This window comes from Lampetra fluviatilis, chromosome 21, assembly GCF_964198595.1.
Source record: "Lampetra fluviatilis chromosome 21, kcLamFluv1.1, whole genome shotgun sequence".
NCBI classification, from domain to species: Eukaryota; Metazoa; Chordata; class Hyperoartia; order Petromyzontiformes; family Petromyzontidae; genus Lampetra; species Lampetra fluviatilis.
Window position 1 is genome coordinate 1,602,635 of NC_136295.1, and position 26,210 is coordinate 1,628,844.

At 49.8% G+C, this 26,210-nt stretch overlaps 1 protein-coding gene across 1 annotated transcript in view; it reads left to right on the forward strand.

Annotated features, from left to right (window-relative positions):
- LOC144938129 (receptor tyrosine-protein kinase erbB-4-like) overlaps nt 1–26,210 on the forward strand; it is a 99,939-nt gene that overhangs the window by 17,451 nt on the left and 56,278 nt on the right. Inside the window, exons 2-4 of the mRNA XM_078865841.1 lie at nt 16,381–16,532; nt 20,236–20,431; nt 23,302–23,439. Of these exons, the coding sequence (XP_078721967.1) occupies nt 16,381–16,532; nt 20,236–20,431; nt 23,302–23,439 (486 nt within the window). The remainder of the gene's footprint in view (nt 1–16,380; nt 16,533–20,235; nt 20,432–23,301; nt 23,440–26,210) is intronic.

The window sequence follows — 26,210 nt, forward strand, 5'->3', positions numbered from 1 at the left end:
GGGTGGATAAAAGGGGGGCCCCGAGGCGGGGTTCGGGGCTGTTGGACGGAGTGGAATCGCCGTGCGGCTGGAGTCTTCGTCACCGCCGTCACCTCCTCGGCGTTGCTGGCCAAGCAGCCTGTTAGCTGTCCTGACCCGAGTGTGGTTACTCCTCGTAGCTGTGGAGGCTCTAGTAAATATAGCGCCTCCTACTATTCGTGTCTCCGAGTGACTCACTACAATAGCATTACGTGTACGTGAAATGTTCCTCGAAGTTAAAACTCAGAAGACTAATATATTAGCAACAAAATGTACATTTGCATTTTTTGAAGAATATAAGCAAACAAGATAGATAGACAGACAATAATTTGCCTCCTTCATTTATCTGTCCCTCAAAAAGAGTATTATTTACACATTCCCAGGAGCTGCACGGCCTTCTCGGGGTGCATCATTTCAGCAGCATCGGTTCAACACAAGCAAGCAAGCACGCAAGCAAGCACGCACGCACGCAAGCAAGCACGCAATCCCTGGACCGGTTTCGACATTCAGTGTCTCATTGGCAAAGACGCCCGTGACGCTTGTGAAGGAACGATCGCGATTAATGGGGACACGGGGAAGCGACACTGTGAGGCGCACCCCGCTGGAGAGATTCCCTGTCGGGGTTAGAGAGAAGAGAGAGAAGAGAGCCTTGAGGAGGAGGAGGAGGGGGGTGCTGCCCGCGAGGGTGTGACCACAACATGTTTACACTCCAGCAGAGCGACCGCTGGAATGCCACTGGATCCTCTCGCCCCGCATGTTCGCTCGCCGGCACGCACAAGCAGCAAACCAGATCCAAGCTGCTGGGCCAGAACAGAGCAGAGCCCCGGCGAGGCGAGTGAGTGAGAGAGGGGACGGCCGTCCCTGGCCAGGACCGGAGTGCGCCCGGCTCGTGACAAACGCCGAGTCCTTGAAACTCGCGGATTCCGCGCACGGCCGCGTTGCTCCACAGCACAGAGCGGCGGCGTCGTCGTCGTCGCCGCTCGTGGCTTGCCGCGGTTGCTGCCCCCCGTGAGCGGCAACCTCGCCGATTCCTCCGGCCGTGTTGAGGACTCGGGTCTAACGGCCGCTGACTGCGTCGTCTAGTCCACGCCGTCTGCGTTCAAGCGACACGCCGCAGGTCGCAGGAGGAATCCGCGTCCACGCGAACAGCAGCAGCAGATGCTGTCACGTGATGCACAGGTTACCCACTCACTCAACAAAAAACTCTCCGGCGGTGTGCAGAGAGACTGCGGTCACCCAGAGAGAGAACCGTGAAGCATGCAACGACTTGACGCGTGATTGGCAAATATGCATGTGTGTATGTTGAACTTCTTTGGCACCGTACGTAGCCAACCATGCTAAGATGAAGGACGATGTGTCGTCACAGCAGCGTTGGTGCACCACTCCACAACTCCTGACCCAATCACCTGGCCCAACCGCCTCAATGTACAATTACAGCTCTTGCTCGACATCAACATCAGCCACACGAAGAAGTAGAAGAAGAGGAATCTAAAGATGTCCAGTTGGGGAGAATTTTCAACAACGGCTATCCGTGGTGCCCCGCGACCGATGTACAGAAATGTAAACCGGCCAACCTGAATTGTGTACATTCTAAACAGGCGGCTTGTGCCGTGCCACAGATAACGTATCAGATTGTAGGTCACCTTTAGGAAACGGCACTGACTGGAGAGACGTTAAGCCAGTTGAGTCGAAGCGTCACGTAACACGTCTGGAGATTATGGTCCGCCCTGTCAAAAGCGATTGATTTTGTCTCGTCACGCAGCGTTTCAAGCAGCCAAACAGTGCACGCGTGCGGCCCGTTTGGCAGATCCACTGCCAGGTGAGGGCTTCCCCACGGCGTGCGGGCTGCGAGGGTTGTTTGACCATACTTCACCACGCTGGTCAGTGGGGCTTGGTGGAAAACGAGGGTGAGCACAGAACAACAGTGGACTTGGCTCCCGTGCCCTCTGTTACCCACAGTGACCGCTGGATCTTGGTACGTGCGTACGTACGTGGTGGTCACCCATCCAAGCACCTGTCAGGCTCAAACAAAAAACCTGCTTAGCGTCCGAGATCTGACCGGAGAGGGCTCGCGTTGCGGGTGCTGCTTCGTATGAATGTCAGAGCTGTCCGGAGGGAATCCGAGGGCGAATTGGAGGTTGGGAGACCTTGTGGCCCGCACCTAGAGAGACGCCCTACCTTGGTTTGCGTGGGTCGTGTGTGTGTGTATTCATGTACGTACGCACGTACATATTTTGAACTTCTTTCGCACCCGTACGTAGCCAGTCGCGGCTAATCGGAGATGCGAGTCCCGAGCCACGCGTGTTTCGAGTGCAGCGGCGTAGGACACGCGCGGCGTAGGACACGCACGGCGTAGGACACGCATGCAGGGTACTGGGCAATGGAGTTTTGTGTTCTGTTTAAAATTCCCACACCAGAAACAATGAGCGTTAACTCTGCGAGAGCGCGGAACACGCGCGACAACTAAGAAGCAGAGAACTGTGGGAGCACCAGGCCGGCTCTCTTGAGTTGCGTTCCCGACTCGGCAACCGCCGCACCTGATGCCTCTGCATGTACGCTGAACTTCTTTCGCACCGTACGTAGCTAACCGTGCTAATCGGAGGTGCGGAGGGAAGAACAACAATTAAACATAAAACGATGTTGAACTAAAATAATAGATATAACTGCTCAATACGAGCTATTCATGCTTTGAGACTTGCTTTGCCTTTGTGTTCTTTACGTTTGGCGTTCTCTGGTCTAACACTGGTGAGGTAAGACGATAAAAGAGGCTGTCTCTGGTGTAGGCCAATCCGTTTTAAATACAACGCATAGCCTATCAAAGCACAAAACGCAGTTCTAAAGAAATGAGTTTTTAATCTAGAGGATTTAAACGTGCTGAGATGGGTGATGCGGTGCAACGGTGCGGAACTGTTCTGCACCGAAGAACGCATCGCTGCCTATGGCCGCCCTCATGCCACTCACTCACCGGCAGTCAGTCACCTCCGTATCACTCTTCTGTCGCTACTACCGTGGTTGCTGTTGCCGTGAACTTCACATCGCTGATTCTTCCAGCCGTGCTGAGGAACTCGGCCTAGCAGACTGACTGTGTCATCTTCAACCACCACCATGGCAGGTCACAGCAACACACTCAGTTACCCACGCACTTGCTCACCCACCCACTCACCCGCCCACCCACTCACCACACTGCATGTTAAACACTTCTCCTCCTGCTTCTTCCCTCGCACTGCTCCACTATGGAATCCCCTCTTTTCCCAAGCGCGGAAAACAATAAGCGAAAAAGTGTGGCACTCTTATCTACTACAACCTTCAAAGTGCAGTTTGTTGCTGGCCATTCGGTGTTTTGGGCGTTTGGCCCCGTGCTCAGGAAACCGTGAAATTACTCCTGGAAATCTGTTCTCAGTGTGCATTTATTTTCTCTCACTTTCCTTTTTCTCACTCAGTTCCGAGACCCCTTCGTGTTTCCTCCCCTCAACCAACAATCGTCGAGTTTATTTGTTTTGAGGTGTACAGTAACGGCGCTGTGAGCGTCTTGTAGAAAGTCGCTTTATTCATGAAAAGGCACCGACAATTGTCATTGTTAAGAAGACCAAACACCGTGTGTGTGTGGATGTGCGTGCGACGTGTGGGGAGCGGTGGTGTAGCGGTTAGCGCGCTGCGCTACGAACCCGCCGACCCGAGTTCGATTCCCGCTCACGGCCAACATCGGTGATGATAGTCTGAACCGGTCCTGGGCCACCCCTAGGTCGACTCAGCCTCAAATGAGTACCTGGTGCAGTGTGTAAACATGGACACTGGGGAGACAACGGCGGTCGGGCGTGGTGTTGGCCACCCACCCCCTTGTGTGGACTGTCGGCCTTCATAGGTGCTCGCTAACAGCACTTGCCCCAACAGTCTATTTAGGCGATATGGGGGATCTTTGTCTTTGTGTGTGCGTGTGTTCCCGTGCATGTATGTGTGTAGTGGGGAGCGGTAGCGTAGCGGTTAGCACGCTGAGATACGACCCGAGTTTGATTCCCGCTCACTGCCAACACGAGTGATGATTATTTGAACCGGTCCTGGGCGTGTGGGGAGACGGACATGGTGTGTAGGACCGGCGAATCAGCTGTGCTAACGCGGGTCCAGCTCGCCGGCTTGTTGCAGTGGGGGGGAGGGGTGAGGAGGGGTTCGCGGTTCGATTCCAGCGGCTGCCTCTGATTAATACGGCCATCGAACTTAAACGGCCGCTGCATCGCACGCCACTTCCACATGCGCTTATGCGTCCGTCTGGTACGCTCTTTTTTTTTCAAAGTATGAAAATTAGGAATAGGTGAACAGCATTATTGATATACCCAGAACTATAAATGCTCTGATAGTGCATTGTGTTTGCACTGTTTGCCTTTTGTCGTTCCTGGTCGGACACTGATGCGACTAGGCCATAAAGAGCGCTGTCTCTGGTGTAGGGCAATCAGTTTCAAAGACAATGCCATCTATTACCAGAGTTTGTTTTCATGTTCACCACAAGTATGTGTGGCTAATGCAGACTTGACTCCTTGCAAAATATATCTATTTGGTGTTTGAGCATCTTAACACCTCCTGTTTTATTGCCAGAAAGGGTAAAACCTATTCTTATTTTTTGGAATGCTCTTCCTTCCGACATTAGGAAGCCACTGGAGCTACGTGTTTGTTCCATCATTTAGATTGTAAAACTTACTTCTTCAGAACAGGTTTTTGTGTTTAGTTTAACACGTAGGCTTTCGCGACCAATATCATCTATAATACAGGTTTTTTGGGTTAGATCACGTAAATATGTGTCGTTAAACCCGCCACCACCCGACACAGCCAATAAATAAGGTTTGTTACGTGAACAGAACGTGCTAATTCGTTACTAGTGCAGTGTAATAGCGCCGGCTGTTGGATAGCAGCGGCAGCTGTGGTGGACAGACAGTGCACACGCCGGTGAGCGTGAGCACGGGAGCGTTGGCAGAGCGGAGGAACTCGGGCAAGGGTCACGGAGGACCCCATCTGGAAGCCCCTGGACCTGCTGGTGGGTTCGAGAAGGGAAGCGCAGTCAGGGCGGAGCCAGGCCGCGCTGGGAGAATAAAAGGAGCCGAGGGCTCGAGGCTGCCAGTTCTGGGAGTGGACTCGTTGCTGTCGTCTCGTCGCTGTCGTCGCTAAACGTCTCCGCTAGATATTGCGCTACGAAGGATAGCAGTTGGCTATCTCAGTCAGCGCCGTCAGTGTTGGACGGCTCGTGTTGTGTACAGGCTGAGTTGAGCTACTGTGGAGATTGTGCGGACGAGACCGTGAAAGTTGTTAATGAAGAAAGTGCCTCCTAGAAACTCTGTCTCTGAATCGTTGACACTACACTAGTACAGCACACTAATTACAACTAGCTTCATCAGGCGACAGCCAGATTTGTGGAGAAATACTCCTGTTTAGTTCCTTAAATAGAGGGGAAGATGTGATGGCATCACTTGTGAGCACTTATTGAGCCAAGTGGGGGGGGGATTCATGAATGCATATAAATGACAATGGGTATCCATTGCCGGTTGGGTTATTTATATGGTAATAAACGTTCATTATGCATGCGCATTATGCAAGCCCATTCTTCTTGCACCCCCTGTCGATCGTGTGCACTAAAATAGCAGTACCTGTTATTGTGTGTAGTTTGTTGTCCTTCCCCCCCGCACCTCCAAAACATTATACATACGTACGTGTGGTAACCGTACAATACTGCGCCGCAGTGGACATTAACGATCCCGTGGCGCCACTGTGCCCCAGCATCATGGTGTCCGCATTTGAATGACTACCCACAGATTGCTCGATTAGGAATCTCCACAGCGATCATCGCTCCCGGACTGCGAACACTTGGCAGGATCCTCACTTAAAAAGAGCCGGTGAGGCTCGGTGAGGTTGTCCAGGGTAGACCGGCGTAGTCGTGGGAGCACAGTAGTCCCCCGGTTAACAGTGACATCGGTTCATGGTTTTTCGGTGAACGTTTCGCCTCCCATAGTGACCCCATGGTTTCGACTAACGTTAACATTCTGACTGGTAACGTTTTTACGTTATGCACGCGGGCGCCAATTTTGGCCAATATGACTGCTCGTAAGTGGGGCTGAGCCATGTCCTCAGCCAATCAGCGACGCCCATTCATGACCTTTTAGACCTCTACTGCCTTGGTTTACATTACGTGTATGTTTTGGCAGTGGAAACAGCTCTCTTGCAGACTCAGTGATTTCTTTAAACGTATTTTTCAACTTACAAGTGAATTCGATTAAGAGTTATTTTGGTTAACAGTACCTTTCGTGGAAACGGATTAAAAAAGTTCAACGAGGGACTAGTGTAACAGAAACAATAATACCACACGACCCCAGTCCTGGTGGCAAAGTGTACATGTGAAGAGACAAGCGGGTGCAGCATGTTCCATCTCCGCGTGTGCACAAGAGATCAAGTCCCAGTGGCACAAGAATAAAATAATCAAGATTTACAGCCCTTTGTCAATGCGGGCCTGCACCGCCTTTGGAATCACCGTCCACTGATGTTCGTCCTGTTCGAGTTAACCAATGAGTTAACCTCTGTGCTACTGCTCCACCAAAAAATACAAACACAGAAGTCCTTTGTCAATCCACTGCAGGATCAAGGCCTCACCACTCGGTGTCATCACGGGGATTGTTGGACCATTCACCATTCAGTGTGGGTTGCTTAAAGAGGGCCCACAGGACACAGTCAGATATCACTCGCCGCTGACATTAGTCATATCTGTGAATCGAACCCCCATGTCACTTGGTTTGTAGCGCCAGTGCGCTAACCACTGTGCCACCCCTCTCCCTAAACTTTACGCGACTGTACACGAATTCCAGAACGGGGTGGGTTTTCCTGTTTCCCAAATTAAACTCTGGCAAATCCATTTCTATTTATTTTCAAAGTACGAAAACATTCAGATTGCATTTGACATTTAAAGCAATGTTATTTTTATATGTATAGTGAAGCATTGTTAACGGCTCTATTCATAATTTACCATCAATTTTCGTGTCACTTTGCGTCAAATGTGAAGCACATACGGAGTATGAGAAATTATGGTAAAAAAACACCATTTATATAAAAATGCTGATTATAATTACGCGTGTATTAAACAGCATACTGCACTGGTGGCATGTAATTGACATTGAATGTAGCTTTTCCATGCTTTGCATGTCACTACAACCTCAAGACGTGACATAGTTGTTTAAACTGTAACTGCAGTTCTGTACTGTGAGCCAGCGATTGACACAAACACGGCGGACAATGCGCTGCCGCAGTATTCGCTGCACGTGTGCTCCCGTACAGGTAACAGGACCCGCTGAATAACTAAATAAATAACAAGGCCGATTTCACAAAGTGTACACTGCGGTGTTGCTGGACTGTGGCGACATGTCAACCCCCCCCCACCCCGCTGCTGCTGTGTTATGATCGCTGGACAATTATCACCACCGCCACTACCACCGCTACTACCACCACCACGCCATCACCACCACCACCACCACTGCCACCTCCACCCCTAGTGCCACCTCCAATGCCACCACCGCTACCACCACCGTCATCACCACCGCCACTGCCATCACCACTGCCACTGCCCACACTGCCACCACTACCACCACCGCCACCACTACCACCACCGCCATCACCACCACCGCCTCTGTCCTCCCAGGCGGTTGCCGAGCGAGGAAGCCAGCGGCCGCCCAAGAATGCCCCCTTTGTGCGCTGGCTCTGCCCGGCCGGCTCAGGGGATGGGAACGCTCGCGCGTCAGACCGCACAATCGCCTAATTATGGTGCCGCGCACGGGGGCCGTTGACGGTCGGGAGCGGAGGGGCCCCGGCGCTCACTGGAGTCTGACTCCGGGGTTGCGCACCCAGAACGCGGCGCCGCGAATGTGATCGCGATTCGCTGGCGGCTCTGCGCTCGCGCCCGAGTCTGAGCGTGTCCCTGTCTCTCTCTCTCTCCGTGGTCGTGTAGATTTTATCTCCTGGTTCTCTGGTTTTCCCCCCTTGACATTTAGAAACATGCATTTATATTCTTTAGATTATTTTGCTGCTATACATGTCCCAACGATGGGCCACTTTTGTTGAGCGGCTATCATTTGTGGCCAGCCACGTTGCTTCTGAAAAATAAGTTAATACCTCAGTGGGCTTTGCCTGGTAGGATGGGGACATTTTAGTTGTATTTGTATGTTTTTGGGTGATTTGTTTACCTTTCTTGTACTTTGCACGACTATCGTGTTTTTGTACTGTTTGTCGTTGTGACGTTTTACCCGCTCCTACTGGACTTATGCTTTAAAAAAAGAGCTTTACGGCTCATCGGATTCCTCAGGGGTAAATAAAATATTCCGATTCTGATTGTGACTGCAGAACCTTCTCGCTCACAAACATCGCAACTGAACTGCTAGCACGGGGAAGGAATATTGATTTTGGTACGGTGTAGGGGAGGGGGAGTTGGGGGGGGGGGCGGGAGTGAATCTCAGGCTTGCTCAATGTGGTTGCCATTTTCCCCATCCATCTTTGATGGCATTTTGGGGATAGAAACGCTCAGCCTTTGAGCGTGGCGGTGAAAAGGGAGCATTCATGCATTTGGCTTCCCGCACAGAAAACAGCCGCAGCACTCAATCAATACTTTGTTTCTTACTCCCACTCTGGCCATCGGAAGGAATTTGCAGACTTTTTGTTTAAGGCCGCGCGATTGCAGTTTTGTCAAATGAATTTCCCAACTCAAGAAGACAAGTCAGTTTTTTTTGTTACCCTAAAGTTACGAGTACAGTTATGAAAGTGTCGTCTCAATGTGGATCCACGAGCCTTGCTCTACAATGCCGGAGAACGCCTACCATTCTGTTTCCTCTGTGCAGCACACCTTGGGGGGAGAGAGAGGAATGCTTTCCACCGGTGATGGAACATCGTTTTGGAGGCTCATCTGGAGTATTGTCCTGTCAACTGATATGTAATCCCTTCCCTCCGCTATTGTAAAAACTCGGGCTGTAGTTGTGCAGCTCCCGGCCTGGCAGCCAGGCTGCGTCTCACGTCTGTCTGGTCTCTGTGACAATGCGGCGGTGCAGTGGTCAGGGCGCTGTCCAACGAACCCGGCGACCCGAGTTCAATTCCTGCTCACAGCTACCAACTCCAGTAACGGTTTTCCACCTTCGAGAGCGAGCGAGCCAGCGGTCAGCGGCACCAAACTCCTCCCCAAATCTCTGCGGTCCCCTATATATGAAGGTGTTTTCCACCTGTCGGCACACGCGTGCCGTGCACGTCACCGCCGTGTGTACATGCCAGTTGGGGCGCGGCAAACGGCACTGTGGCTTGCTAAACATAAATCGCCCGGCCTGCAAGAGCCGGGGATGGTTGGGGTATAAACACGAAGGACGCAGCGGAAACCCTGCGGGCCCTTCTGTAGAGGGCAAGGGACCGGGAGGGGAAGCCCTGTTGCCAATATTGACATTGACCACATCGTGCATGCTGTTTAGAGTCTAGAAAGCATGGACATCACGGACCGTGGTGCCTGGCGGTGGGTGGCTATGCCACGCCTATGATTCAGCAGCGGTTGGATGCGAGGGTTGGTGGATCACGAAAAGATATCGTGAATCTTCCTTTTCGGTGGGTGTATTTTTTTTTTACAGCAGAATGTGGCCTCCACCTGACTCATCTCTATGGGATGGAGGGTTGCCTTCGTATGCGTGGGTTGTCTCTGGCTGTTGCGGGTTTCTCCCGCATGATACGTTAGTGGAAGGTGCCTTACAAATAATAGCCTGGACTGTCGTTTGGCGTTCTTCTCTGGTCAAACATTGGTGCTGAGACGAGGCCATGGAGAAGGCTGTCTCTGGTGTAGGCCAATCGGCGAGTGACATCTGAACTGGTGCTGGGAGCCCCTCGCAGCAACGCACGGTGACCAGCACCGGTGAAAGCACGGTCCGGACCACCCCCACGTTGACTGGGACGGGAGGGGGAAAGACCTCCATCACTGGACAGCGAGCGCAGTAGCAGCAGCAGCGCATCGACTTAAACTAACGTTGTGCATTGTCGTTATAGCCCCGCTGTGTTGTTAGTTTTGCTCAAACCACCAACGGTTTGCGTTTGATCATTAAAACCGAAAGACGATTCGCGGGAACAACGGTGAAGTGCATTGCGGAGACACCTCTCAACAATGGGCAGTTTCACGGGTGATTTATGCGTCCCCGGAGCCAAGTTGCTCATCCTCTCTGGAATACAAATTTGCCAACGGAAGACCCACGGGGGGGGGGGGGGCGGTTTGTGTGTGGGTGGGTGGGTGTGTGGGTGGGCTGTGGGCCGCACTGCGTGTTGCTGTCCTGCAAAGGAACACAATGCGAGGAAGTTGCGAAGCATCCATTTGTCATTCGCCTCACTGCCACTTGACCCTGTTTGTTGGTGCTTCTGGGCCAATAGCCAGGCCGATTATAATAATAATGATGACTTACATACCCAGTAAGCCACGTTGAGTTCGAAGACCATTTCTTCAGCAGGGCCCTGTTATATTGGGATGTGCGTCCGATACTAGTGACATTGTGCGATGTTTTAACTATGGGAGGACAACACCGGAGGTGCCCAGAGGAAACCCGACGCGGAACAGGGGGAGAACATGCAAACGCCACACAGAGCAGGCACCGGCCAGCGATCCGACCCAGGTGCTCTATGCGGCGAGGCACAAGTCTACCGTGCCACCCTGTCGCCCGCAAAGTGAACACATTCCGTGCCACCGTTGCATGTAAAAACGTGACGGTGGTAGTTGCGTTCCTGAAGAACACCGGGACGGCCACACTGAGAAGGCATGAAGGCAACGGTCTACAACTCAGAAGAGAAATTTGTCGAGGATATACACTCACTGAGGCTGTTGCAGCGACACTAGAAAGTTAGATGGGAGATATAACGGCATAACAAAGACAAAGATCCCCCCTATAGCCTTAACATATTTGTTAGCGGGCACCTATTAAGGTCTTGACGGCACACGAGGGGGTGGGTGGCCCGCACTCACCCTTTGTCGCCGCAGTGCTGATTTTTACACACCGCAACAGGTATTTATTTAAGGCTGAAATGATCTAGGGGATGACCCAGTACCACTGTTGTTGGTCGTGAGCGGGGAATCAAACTCTGGGTACGTGGCGCTCTAACTTCTGCGCTCCCTGCAGTGACGTGAGCACGTGCGTTTGGCGCAGGCAGGCAGGGTGTGGGTGGTGAGGTCAGCGTGGGAGCGCGTACGGCGCCCCGTGACGGGGCAAGCCACTCAGAGATGTTAACTACCTCGCCTGGTATGCAGGAGGTCGTGGGTTCAATGCCGACCCTGACACCTGTTGTATATTTGGTATCTGCGTGCCTCTCTCCCCTTAGTCACGTGGAATTTTCTCCGGTTTTTCCCTCCAGATTTAGAATCAACGTGTCTTGGGATGCTATAATTGTCCACGTGATAAGCCACTGCGTTGAACTATCATTGGGACATCTTTGAAAACTGCTGGACGTCTGTGAAAAAGAGCTTCATAGCTCATCAGATTCCTTCATTATAAATACATATTCTAATTCTCATTAGTGGCCAGGTCACTTCTGAAAGAGATCTATATAGCTCAGTGCGCCTCACCTGGTAAAATAAAATAAAAATAGGTTATTGGGGGAAAAGCCGTGTCTCTGCACCTCGAGGAACGTAAATCGTCGTGGACTCGAGCGGCACCAGCGGCGAGGCTGCTGGGAGCGTGGATTCCCGCTTTGAAGTTTTAAACGGGGCCCGGCCGTGACTGCGAGTTAACGACAATTGACCCCCCAAGCCGCGGCGTGGGGGCCGCCGTGCAGCTTGACTCCCCCGGAACCCGCTCGAGTTGCGGGGGTGGTCCAGCAGATGGGGAGTACAGCAAGTAGGTTCCCTGGGTGTTTTCGTCACGCCGCGCCTCTGTTTGGCTTTGCGCGTGCGAAGCGCCGCGCGTAAACCTGCGACGGATCGTTTGGTGACGCTGCGTTGTGGCAGCGGTGCACGGACAAGGCTTTTGTCTGTGGCCCAGGCAACCGTTGATATGGCCAATTAAAAAAATGTGGTCATCAGAAAAGATGTTATTATCATGTAAATTCCCATACGGCCCAATCCACTGTGCCTCTCTTCTGGCCTCTCCATTTTAGTGCTGTGAAGGAGGAGGGCCATCGCCCCAAACCCCCACACATTTCAATGCTGAAACTTTCTGAAAAGAGTTTTGAGACGGCGATGCTTTCTTTAACAATGTACTATTTTAAATGAGTTTCCAAAGGGCATGGATTGTGTGCGTTTGGCACTGTTACGGTGAACGCTGAACTGGTGCACTGCTGTGGTGGGAGCTCTACCCTAATTTATTTTCACCCATTCCTGAACAAGCCCATTTCTGGTGTCGTTTCAATATTTCCGTGTTGTCTGACCCACGGTATCAACTGGCACCGCTTCTCACCCCGTAGAGAGATGGTAAACACGAAGAGGTCAGCGGCTTCCCTCTTGTGCTCACAGCAATTAGGGGCTCATCTCCAGATTACAGCCCTGAGCTTTGACTGGAAACTTCACATTCCTTTGGCAGTATATACACAGACAGCTGCTGGTCACCTTTCAAAAGATGGTATGTTGAACTTCTTTCACACCATACGCACGCTCATCGGAGGTGCAGGTGAAGGACAACAAACTAAATACAAAAATCAGTTCTAAAGAAATTAGGCTTCCATCTAGATGATTTTAAAGCGCATAGCTCCAGCGGCTTCCAAATATCGGAGGGAAGAGCGTTCCAGACGGTCGCAGAAGCGCATCTGAAAGCGCGCGATGCGGTGACCTTTGTCTTTGTTCGATGATGAGCCAAAAGTGACCGAGTTTGCCTCAGCCGGTGCAGGTTTCCGATTGCAGCCCAAGTGCCCCACCGCTGTGTCACCGCCCAGCTGGATTATGCAAATGGGGCATTTACGAATTCTCCCCTTCACAGGGAGAGCCAGGCAGGCATAGTAGCCAGGCAGGCGTAAACGTACGCAAAGAGTCCGTGCTTCTCAGGTGGGAGTAACAAACATTGGACCTGACAAAACTGTTACCTCTTAAACAACAAAAAAAGAAGCCTTCATTTATGTGATCGTTTCGTGCAGTCATTTGAAATGCTGCGAGAATGCACTCCGGAGGCACAGGATATGGTTTTGTCTTTAGCACCACGAGTTAATGTGACAACCACAGCCCACCTGGTTGGAGTCACCACGTGTTCATGCTCGCTTAGCGGATGGATGTGGGATCGTTAAGGGCCACAGAGCGCACTCCGTACTAAGCGTGCGCCGGCATGCCACCAGGCTCGTGAAGTCATTTCCCCTTTTGGACCAGTTGGCTCCAACGCGAACGATGACGAGCTGCGAAAGAATGCGTTTCAGCGCTTCCACAAAACCTCATTTTGCGGTTTAGCCTTAATTCCCTTCATCTTGCCTCGCACAAACTAGCGTGGTGAGCAACTCACCTCTGCAGCTGCAGGGTCGTCTTGCGTGTGGCTCTGGCGTGAGAGGCGTCTTGAGGTCGACCTCTGGAGTGTTCTCCACCGTGTGTCTCTGGCCTCTGTCGCCTCATGCCGTGGGAGGACTGCCTGCTCTACAATGAGGCTTCACACTGGACTCCGAGCTCATCCCGCGTCGTCGCGTCGTTGGCGCAAGCCTCGCTCGGCCGTCCCCACTCCCCGCGCGTTGTACGCAATGAGTGAGCCGGTCGGCTCGTCAAGAGGCAGCTGGAGACGCCGCCGTGTGCGGAAGAGGCCTCGGGCGACGCTCCGGCTTCGCTTCGCACCTCTGACGCGTGTTAGCGGCTCACCGCGTGAATCCTGCGTACACTATAAGCCTAAACTTTAATCATTATGAGCACAGCACCGAATGCACTTTCACAATCGTATCACAATCGAGGGGCCAACTGGTCCCCCTACAATCTCAACGAGGCAATTAATCCTTTGTGGGAAGTCGGCATTGGATGTCCTTTGATTGTGACTGTCCCTGCCATAAGAATGTGGAATTTGCGCTTTCCTCGCTCAGGGCCATCAATGAGTACTACGCCACTGCGTGAGTGCCACCCCACTCACGACCTGCTTGTAACACGAACACGTTCCGTATGGGTGTAACCAATGACGATACAATGCAATATATATATGACCATATTCCCTGCTGTGTGAGATTATGTGCAGAGGATGTTAGTGAGATGGAGTTGACGAAAACAAGTGTTGTGCTTGGGTTCAAGTTCTAATATATGAGAGTCTGCACCTGACGAATGTCTTGGTGCAAACAGAGTTGATACAAATATTTTATAATAATGACAATAACAGGCAGAAATCGCAGTGTTTTGTGTATTCAGATTTCAGCAGAAACTACCTTTACACTCATACGCGAGTCAGGCTTGCTGCTTAGAAATGAATCATAGTTTAAAACGCGAAAAAAGTTTCATGACTTCTCATTTGTGGCCCCTGTGTTTGTGACGGATGACTAAGCCAGACTCATTCCTTTTTGTCCATTCGCTGCAAAGAGTCTTAACATGTGAATGCTTTACCATCACTTTGAACCAGCTCCGAGAAATATTACCCAACAGTTTCCCTCAAAACGGGATGCTCCGTCGTCTCAAGGGATTTTGCACCGGTTGAAAATATTAAATTAAGAAAGAAAGATATACACGTGACAGCACGCGGACGGATTCAAGACGAGCTCTTTGTTGAGGGAGAAATAATTTTGGGGGCGCCGTGGTGGCGAGATGTAAACTACCTCGCCTGTTATACAGCAGGACTTGGGTTCGATCCCTACCCCTGACGCCTGCTATATATTGGAGTTTGCGTGTTTCTCTCTCCCCGTGGTCGCGTGGATTTTTCTCTGGGTCCTCCGGTTTTCCCCTCCACATTTAGAATCAACATCACGCGTTTCGAGTGTTTAGCTGCGATAAAATTGAATGTGATGATGAGCCACTTGGTTGACCTGTGATAGCCAGCGGTCGCTTCTGACAAAAAGAGTTACGTAGCTCGGTGGGCCTGACCTGGAAAAATAAAAAAAATACTCCCACTGAGTTCGAACGTGCGACGCGTGCCGACGACGTCCGTGTCCACAATCGCGGGCGTGCGTCGGGAATTCCCGCCGTGTCCTCGCGGTGGGCGCGCTGCAACGTGGAGCGGGCGAGCTCCCCGAAGGAGCCGCGTCTGGCTGCGCGAACGCCGTCCGCTGGCTTCCTCCTCTCCCCTGACCGCCCCCACCGCCCCCGGAGCTCCGTGCGTGTGCGTTACCCAGTGGCCCGTTGCTCCGACGAGACGGCCGTCTTCAAACGGCTCGGGACAACGCCCCTCGGGGCGTTCGTCGCCATCGTCAAAGTGTTTAAGCGGCGCTTAACCCCGCCGTGTTCGCTGTCTTGTCGCGTTAATGGGCTGTGTCAGTCGCGCTGACGGCATTTTTTCTCTTAAAAAAAAGATCCCTCCACCTGCTTGCGGAGCTCATGGGAATGTGTAACGTGACCCCCGCCGCATTGACGGCTTTGCGTAATCGCACCGTTGCAAGGGGTCTTAACCTGATTCGATAGAAATTGACTCTGTTCGTTATCAGACGCGGCGATTGACGACATTTGTTCGGTTTAAAAATAGATACCTCTGAGTCATTGATGGGGATTTTTTTTTAAAGTGGATTGGAAACTAATTTCTTCAGAACTGCTTTTTGTGCTTTAGTGCTGTTGTACTTCCACCCCCGTACCTACAATTAGCACGGTTGGCTACGTACGGTGCGAAAGAAGTTCAACGTACATACATACATACATAGACTCACATAGAGACCCACAGATTCACACAGAGACCCATTTTTTTAGAACCACTCTTTGTGTTTAGTTTGTTGTCCTTCCCCCCCGAACTTCCGGTTAGCACGGTTGGCTACGTACGGTGCGAAATAAGTTAATCGTTTGAGAATAGGTTTTCCCCTTTTTTCTGGCAACAAAACAGGAGTTTAGATGTTAAAACACCAAACTGAAACCTTTTACAAAGAATCATGTCTGCATTAACCACAATGCTTGTGGTCAGAATGCAAACAAAAAAGACACTCTGATAATATATGCATTGTCTTTGAGAGACAGCTTTCTTTGGAGGCTAGTCTCACAAGTATTGTGGTTCATGCAGACGTGATTCCTTGCAAAAGGTTTCAGTTTGGTGTTTTAACATCTTAACACCTGTTTTGTTGCCAGAAAAAAGGGGAAACCCTATTCTCATATTTTGGTACTGGCAAAGGAGGTCCCATGATGAAGTTAATCGTACTCACACATACATACGCATGGCTATTAGAAGACGCGGAGGGGATGTATCTCAGACGGTTGAAACCACGCGCGTTTGCATCGGTTGGTAACCATGCGGTGGTGGTGTTGTTGTTGTTGTTGTGCAGACTGCGTGGGCACTGAGAACAAGATGAGCCTCTTGGGCAGTGCCGAGAAGCAGTACAACACCCTGCGGAGCATGTACACCAACTGCGAGGTGGTCATGGGCAACCTGGAGATCACCTACATCCGGAACGGCTCCGACCTCTCCTTCCTGCGGGTGAGCCAGACCAACGGCGGCCCTAAATCCTTTAGGGCCACGGGCCCCGACCACGTATATGGCTTGTTCTTCTTTTTCTTTGGCAAAGCGAATAGCAACTTTTAACTAAACTGAACTATCTATTTTTGTATTTTAAGGCCCACTTAGCTGTATAGCTCTTTTTCAAAAGTGACCTGGCCACAAATGATAGCTCAAAGAAGTCGCAGCTAAATACTCTAAACGCATGCAAACTCCAAATATACAGCAGCAGGCATCAGGATCAGGATCAAACCCACGACCTCCTGCATACCAGGCGAGGTCGTTGACATCTCGCCACTTTTTGAAAGCTACAAATAGTGACTACGGTAACGTGCGTGCGTCGGTAATTCGGAAGAAGCCAGCGGTCAAGCTGAACAGCAAAAGATTACCTTAACCTGCACAGGGGGCAATCAAAATAAAGACGGAGAGACCCAACTCGGGAACACAAGCGCAGGATGTGGTCAGTCGTATAGAGAGTGAGAGAGAGAGTAACAACAATCGCCACGCGAGATCCACAGCCGGCAGCGGTGAGATGCTGGGTGAGAGTTAAGAGAGCGGAAGAGAGGGGCTCCAGGAAACAAGAGGAAACGCCATGAGAGACACAGGGAGAGCCAGGAAACACACAGAGAGAGAGATGATGAAGAAGAAGAGTGGTTGGAAGAGGAACACGTTGTTAGGAAGCCACTGGAGCTATGCACTTTTAATCATCTAGATTGAAAATCTAGATTGAAAATCTAGATGATTAGTGGTGTTGTGTTCAGTTTTGTTGTTATTACCCCGCACCTCCGATTAGCACAGTTGGCTACGTGTGGTGCGAAAAAGTTCAACATACGAAGGAGATTGAGATGAAAGACACCTTTTTTCATGAGGGAGATCGGGGGAGAGAAAGAGTTTAAAAATAGACTGGGTTGTCACAGAGACAACGTAAAAGAAAGAGACTCGATGGGTAAAGCTTTAAAAAGACGAGGAAGAGACACGTCTCTATATATGTATGTTTGTTGAACATGTTTCGCACCATACGTAGCCAACCGTGCTAATCGGAGTGTGTGGGTGGGGGAAGGACAACAAGCTAAACACAAAAACAGTTCTAAAGAAATTAACTTGCAATCTAGATGATTTAAAAGTTCATAGATCCAGCGGCTTCCTAATATCAGAAGGAAGAGCGTTCCAGACGGCCGCAGAAGTGCATCTGAAAGCGCGCGACGTGGTGACCGTAGTTTTCTCGATGGTTAGACGCGCGTGAGAGAAGAGGCATAGGGAGAGAAAAAAATACGTAGAGACAGAGAGAGTGCTTGTGTCTTGGCTGCGAGCTGGAAGAGCAGGGATTGTGGAGCTGCGTGGGGTTTTCGGGAGCTGGTGGAAGGAGAGAAGGGGATTCGCTGCTGACACAGGGGCCCTTCACATTGAATTCCATTCCTGCACCCGCACGAGGGTCAAACGTTCCCCTTTGTCGGAGGCGTCAAAGGCCCTTGTTTCAGAACGGGCCCGCTGCATGTGCAGAATGACTTGGCCTGTAATCATGGTGCAGTGAGTACAAATAACTCGCACGTGTCACTCACATTATTGCATTCATTCATATTTTAATGTTACTGTGTCCGTGGTTTTGCATCAACGCCGCTGCATTATTGTTTCTTAAACGTATTGTGCCTCTGTTAGAAGGTTTATTGGCAAAAATTAGTGCTTGCGCCCGATGCAAGTCCACACCACGGTGGCGAGGAGATGTCATCTCCCTCGCCTGGGGCGCAGGAGGTCGTGGCTTCGATGCCGAACCCTGGCGATGGCTGTTGTTGTATGTTTGGCGTGGTCTCTCTTTCTCCCCGTGGTGGTCGTAGTGGGGGCTGTTCGTCGGGTTCCTCCGGTTTTGCCCCCCTCCTCACACATTTTGTAGTCACTTTAAGATGTTTCTTGTTCATGGGTTTGTTTGTTGCGGTTGCACCCGAGTCAAGAGCCGCATGGCTCACAGGGTTACACCTAATAAATTAAACTGAAAACAACAGAAATGTTGAGAAGCAACGTGCGTTTAGATTAGTTGGTTGCGACTACAAATTCCCACGCGTAATGATGATATAAGCCACTTCAACGAGCTATATCACGTGTGGCCAGATTACCGCTGAAAAAGACCGAATAGCTGAGTGAGCTTGACCTGATGAAATAAAATACTTTCGTTTTTATAAGTTCATCATCATTATTAGTATACAAATTGTTTCTAAATTACTCGGTTATCAGCATCTTTGGTTCATACGATTCACTTAATATTTTGCAAATTAAATAAACGGATCAAAGTATGTTTTATGCATTATAAGGACTGTACTTTACTGTATTTTTGGCCTTTCTATGCCCATGCAAACGTAACCACATTACTCTGAACTTTGCCAAAATCCCTCAGGGGAAAAAAAAACATACGTGTAAGTACCTGAGCACATACCTGAATTTAAAAATTAAACGTGCCTCAGAGTAATTTTCGATTTATGAGATGACATTTTTGTGGTGGTGACGCTGCTGCTGCTGCATTGGAAGTGGTGCACAAGCACAGATAACAACAACAACACCACAACGCATTCGTCAACAATAACATTGTGGCCTTACAAGGAATTGTAGATACAACAGGTGATGTTACAGGCAATGGCCCTTCTTCTTAGCACTCGGATGGATGAGCTATTGCCCTAAACATTGCATATTAAAGCATTCCCTCGTTATTCGCGAGAGATACATTCTGGGGATGCTTGTGACGAGCGAATTTACCACGATATTGGCGCACCTGAAACAAATAAGCTATAAAAAACATGAAAGGTATCGACGATATCTCTCATCACTTGATTTCACCACTTTTTCTCATCACTTTATCTCACCACTTTATCTCATCACTTTATCTCATCACGTTCTATTTCATCACTTTATTTCATCATATTCTCTCTGATCACTTTATCTCTCATCACTTTATCTCTCATCACTTTATATCATCACTTTATCTCATCACTATAACTCATCACATTCTCTCTCATCACTTTATCTCATCAGTTTATTTCTCTCGATGCAGTCGTGTAGAGTTCCAGATGCGAATCGGATAGCCACGTTCTTTAAGAACGAGGGAATACTGAACATGCAGTTTTTTCCTCCTGTTAGGGCCACAGCGTTAGTGCCAAATGTACAGAAGGTAGACACGTAGTCTTTCGTGACCAATATAATTCATAATAAAGTTGTTTTTTTCTTATGAAGAGACGGTATGTCTGCGTAATTCGTCTTGAACTAGTTACCTTGAACGTTTAAATTCCTCGACTTCTCCACAAGTTGCTGGAATCGAGGCGTCACTGTCGATGGCTGTTTGACGCGTAGTAGTCGTCGACTTTTGTGACCGATATCATCCGTAATGAACGTTTCTTTGGTTAGATCGCGTAAGTATAAACGTGCCGTTAAACCCGCCACCACCCGACATGGCCAATCAGTAAGGTTTTTCGCATAAACAAAAAGTGCCAATTCGTTTCAAGTTCAGCACAACCGGTGTGTCGGAGAGTGAACCCACGACAACATTTACAATTCGAGTTCCGTGACATCTGGGCCGGTGATTACAACGCCAACAACAAGGAGCCTCATCAAGTGACAGCCAGAGAATTGTGGACAAATCCTCCCTCCCTCCTGTCGTTTCCGCCGTCGCTGTGCGGTGTGCGCGGGGGGTGTGGTGCTCCAGACGATCCGGGAGGTGTCGGGCTACGTGCTCATCGCGCTCAACGAGGTGGACCACGTGCCCCTGGAGAACCTCCGCGTGGTGCGCGGCACCCGTCTTTACGACCAGCACTACGCCCTCACCGTGCTGCTCAACTACAACGACTCCGTGCCCGAGGAGCGCCTCGGACTCAAGGAGCTGCGGCTCACGCGCCTCACGGGTAAAACTAAAACTGTTTTTTTTTTGCCAGGGGTAAGGCCCATTACAGGGCTGTGCACAGCTCTTTTTCAGAAGCCAGCTGGCCGTCACAAATGATAGCCCAACGAAGTGGCTTATCATCACGTGGAAATTTATAGCAGCAAAATACTCTAAATACGTGATGTTGATTTTAAATGCGGAGGGAAAAACCGGGGAGAGAGACACCGCAAACTCCAAATATACAGACATCAGGGTCGGGATCGAAACTACGACCTCCTGTATACCAGACAATGTAGTTAATATCTCACCAGCGTGGCACCCATTCGCAGGTAACGTAATCACGGGTAACGCCTTCCCGGATAACTCCCTCGACGGCAATGCCCTCATGAGCAACGTCTTCGCGGGTAACGCCCTGACGGGTAATGCTTCGCTGGTTAATACCGCTGCTGGGAGCTCCATTTACCGTGACACCTTCCAGGCAAACGACGTCAGGTGCCAATTGCTTCGCAGTGCCAACCACACTTCCAGAGAAACAAACCCTTCATCGTGCAATGGGTGATGGCTCCTAAGCCTCATCGCTACAGATAGAGTCGATGTTGAATAATAGATAATGACCTCAAAGGCTTCATCATCTGTAGTTGGCTCCGTACGGTGCAAAATAAGTTCAACATGCATAGATAAAAACGATAAAATACATTATTTTTTATTTATAGCTCTTTTTTCCGAAGCAACCTGGCTACAAATGATAGCTCAACGAAGTGGCTTGTCATGTGTAAATGTCTAGCAGCCACAAACTCTACACGCATGTTTCTAAATGTGGAGGGACAAACCGGAGGACCCGGAGAAAAATCCATGCGACCACAGGGAGAACACGAAAACTCCAAATATATACAGGCGACAGGGTCAGGATCGAACCCACGACCTCCTGTATACCTGGCGATGTAGATAACATATCCTAGCCACCGTGTCACCCACACGTGTCGGAGGGATTGGGCACAGATCAGCTGTGACTGTAAGGGGGTGACACATACACACACACGCGCGCAGCGGGGGCGTGTGCGGTTGTGTGTCGAGTCAGCGCGTGGATCTCTGCCAAGAGAATTCCACCTCCCTCCCCCTGCCTCCTTCGTGAGGCCCACGCCATTGGATGGTAAATGGTGGACAAGTCGATGCATTGCCGTCCTTTTTCCTTGGCGACTGCGCCAAAGCGAGACTTGTTCACGCAGAATATAGTCACGGGCTACCAAGAGGGCGTTGTGAACTATAAGAATGAGACGCCCCCCTGTTCTCACACCCGGGCGGTTCTCAAAGCCGATGTAGAGGCGATGTGTGGATCGTTCTGTGGGCCCTCACATGGGTTTTGGCATTTTAACACATTTACACGTTTCGCGGTTGTGCTTTTTTTCTTCATTTCTTTCTCATTGCACTAATAGAATCCCGTACGATCACACTTTTGTGTTGAATTTCGGTGTTAATGTTTACTCTATTATGATTTATGTCATCTATAAACGGCCATGATCCTGACGACTGTATATGCACAAAGAGATGCAGACAAAACACCTCAGTATAAATGGATTGGCAGCAGTTTAAATTTGCGATCTCATTCAAAAGTTTAGGCCTGGGGCCATGGGCTAGAAATGACCATGGGTGACACTTGGGCAGACTGACAGTGGCGTGTCTTGTTGCTGCACAGGCTGAGTGAAGACAATCCGTCGTGCCTCTCAATCACTGGCATGGGAAATTCCAAACAGGTGCATTCACAATCTCCATTGAATAGCCGCTGCACGCTAACTCGGAGGCACGGTTTTTTACGGCCACCGTTAAAAACTGCTCACGCGAGCCCAGCGTGTGATCGTGTGAGCAGGGCCTCGCCCAGGAATGTGTCTCCTAAGTGGGAGTCCGGCAGGCGGCCGACACGTTTTCTCGAATTTAAACGAATGATGAGGATGTCGGTGCCGCTGCGGCCGTGTTGCCGGTGGAGCGCCGAGCGCACCACCACCTTCTTCTTCGTCATCTTGTACTTCTTCTCGCGTTTGGAAGAGCGAACAGCAACTCTTAACTGAACTAAACTATTATTTTTATTTTACAAAGTAATGCCCACTGAGCTCTATGGAGCTCTTTTTCACAAGCGACCTGGCGAACACAAATGATAGCTCAACGAAGTGGCTTATCATCACCTGGACATTTTTAGCAGCCAAATATATCCTAACGCATGTAGAGGGAAAACCTGGAGGATCCGGAGAAAAATCCACACGACCAAGTACAATACTGATTCCACGATTAAAGTTACAACTGGTTGTTGAACCTTCTGTAGGTTCACGGAATTCAGTTATAACAGTATTGTAGCGGGAATGATAACTTTGCACTGTTACAGAGAAATTCATGGTAATACTGAATAGTGATAGTAAGAGGATGTGAGGTTAGTACTGTGATCATTCACACGATATGCACCTGTGCCTGGTCGTGGGTTCAATCCCGACCCTGACGCCTGCTGTATATTTGGAGTTTGCGTGTCTCTCTCTCTTCCCGTGGTCGCGTGGATTTTGCTCCAGGTCCTCCGGTTTTTCCCTCAACATTTACAAACATGCATTTAGAGTATTCGGCTGCTATGAATTTCCGCGTGATGAGAAGCCACTTTTGTTGAGCTATCATTTGTGTCCAGATCGCTTCATTCCCGCTGGGTCTGATAAACGCGGACCGCTTTTTCCGGCTCCTCTTGCTCTCACACTCTGCTTGCGCTGTGATTTTTTTCAACTTGCACGCATGTTGCGTTCACGACCATTAACCACCTCCTTCGCTGTGCAATATACCTGAACAGAGACGACGCGCCGTGCACAATCGCTCCAACACCCCCTCCACTGTCCCCCCCCCCAACGCCCCACCACCGCTCAGAAATCCTGCGTGGAGGCGTCTACGTGAGCAGCAACGAGTTCCTGTGCCATGCCAACACCGTCAACTGGGACGACATCCGCAACCGCAACAGCAAAGAGAACTTCAGCAGCCGCCTCGACTTCACCACCAGCCAGTCCTGTGAGCAGCGGCGCCGCGTCCCTCCGTTTCACCATCTCTCCGTCTCTCCGTCTGTTCGTCTCTTTGTCTCTCTGCCCGTCCATTTGTCTGTCTCTCCGTCTCTACGTCTCTCCGTCTCTCTGTCTGTCTGTCTCTCCATCCGTCCATCCAACTCTACGTCTGTCCATCCATCCGCCCGGCCCGTCGTCGTCGTCGGTGCTGCGACGAGCGACGAGAGGGTCGTCTGAAGCACCGGCGGTGCGAACCGAAGCACTCGCGTCGATGGGTGGGGTGGGGGGTCGCCCCGTCGTTGTTGATGTGGACTTATTTGCGCGAGTCGATCCTCGAGTTCGTGTGTGGAAGCTTAACTAATCTGTGTAAAGTTAAAAAACAAACAAACAACTAACTCAACACATTCGTCCATGACGCTGGTGACCTTATGAGATGAACATTTTTATCTTAAACATTATATTTAATGATTGACGTTTCTGGCAATGGTCCGTCTTCATAGCGCACGGTTCCCGCTGTGAAGAAGGGCCATGGCCCCAAACATCACCGATTATACACTTTAGTGTTTAAAGAGCACAAGTGTTGTTATAGACTAAGGGTGTTGAGTGTTTATTTTTTTGTGCTTGACCGCCACTGCCAATTCAGCAGCATCAGCATCACCAAATAATTTGTTGAATAATGTGTAGGTCAGGGTCGGTCAGTGAACGAATCATAATATTGGGAAGTAATACGTGAGTGTGACTTTGTCCCGTGAACGTGCTTATGCAAGGAGAATCAGGCTACTGTGCATAACCATCAGACAAGCAAGGTGATGGGGCATTTACAGAATGAAAACTCCACACGTAGTCCTTGGTTGTTCTTACTGGGGTTGGTGATATCTTCTTTCTCCGATTTATGAGGATGCATATTTTCGAACACGTTGTGTGTTAACTGAACACGTAGATATTTTGAGCCAATTTTGTTTCCATAAGGGCTTGTAACGATCGAGCGAATGTATGCATGTCGAGAAACCCGTCCACCGTTCAACAGAGGCAGTTGTTACGTGTTTCACCTCCCTCACCGGTGATTTGAGGGACAACCACATTTAGCATTTAGATAGAGATTGCATATTGCAAAGTTTGGAATTGTTCTTTAAGTCTGGCCACATCATTCTGTGGCCCAACCCACGAATACATTTTGGATCACAGAGAATGTTGTAGCCTCATTTCAGCCACAATTCTCCCTGCCACGGACTCTTCATGCCAACCTAACAGTCGAGAGAGTGACGCGGCATTCACGGGTGGCCTATTTGTCGTAACATTTTGTAGATTGTCTAGAAGTCCATGGGAAAATCTGTTGGCTCCTGATTTTCTGTGCACATTTGCGTCCGTGGACATTGAGGTGACAGGCAGGAGGCGTTGCATTACACCCACTGGGGGACATCGATTGTGCCGTTTGGTTTTTGCCTGTGGTAGCTTGTTACTTCAATAGCGTTTCATGTCAGCAAATAGTCACTCAAAATATTTGGTTGATTGATTGAGGACCTAAAGGGAGAATGGCAATGGAAATTATTCTCGCGTTTTATATTTTGTCGTGACACAAAAAAACACACACAGAATGATAAAACCTGTTTCGTCTCGTGTGGAATGATTATTGGAGTGAACTTCGTACTTCAAAGGCACTGGGGGCCTTGCAGTGACAATCGCGTAGTGGATGTGCAGTGCTCACACAAGCAGTCACTGCACGATCTTAGGTTACCCACTGCCCTGTTGATTCAAATGAGTTACTATATAAAAGAGTTAACACTTTCAGGCACCGCTTTTGGGAGTAATATAACTTTAGAAGTTGTTACTTCCAAACACATTGCTTGATAAATAACATGCGGTTGACCGTCTGGCTGATTGGAATCGTATTTTCGAACAGTGGCTCTTGGCTCTTAACGTGCGTCCAAAAGCTTTAGTCGGGCAAAATGAAAGTTACCGTTCATATTTATTCTCCAGAGCACTTTGAAAGCAACGCTCTTTAAATGTAACTTGGAAGGAGAAGCCCTCACCGTTCCGTGCTAAATACATATCGGATATCTCTCAATGGGCATCGTATGGCTTGTGGCACGGAGATACAGGAGAGGGATTCATTATACTCACTCCAGTCTGAGCAACACTTGCAAACTACCGGTGCGCAGCCCGATGGTATTCACAGTAATCAATCACTTTACTCACCTCCCTGCGATTTGTGAATTGCAGTTTGGTGAATTTGATTAATGGTGATTGTACGCTAAAACACGAATAATCGTCGTGTTATAATAACGCAAGAAGAGCTCCGCAAATAAGAGTTAATAATATTAATAAAGGCACGTTTCGCAAGATAATGTTTAAAACGAGGTTCGTGCGCTGAGCGTAAGTTGAGAGGCAGAGAAATTGGCGGCGTCGTTTGGGTGACTTTCATCGCCAAGTAAAAAAAAACTGGTCATCAATAACAAAGAAAATGTAATTCTCATCAGGCCCCATGGTGCAGAGGGGAGTTTCCAACTCTTACAATCCACTCCGCCTCTCCGGTAAACATTTCTGTTGCGAGGTTCACACCTGGAGAAGCACAACGGACGATGTGTTGGTGAAGGCGGCAGGCCGGTGGTCTTGACTGAGAGGCCACCGTACCAAAAATATTTAGAGCAACTAGATTATGCTGTTCACGTAGCTACTTATTAAATGTTGAACGGATTATTTGACGATGCTGCTGCGTTGGTGAGTGGTGCATGAGCAACAATTAATAATACATAAATAAAATCCTCAACACATTCATCAACA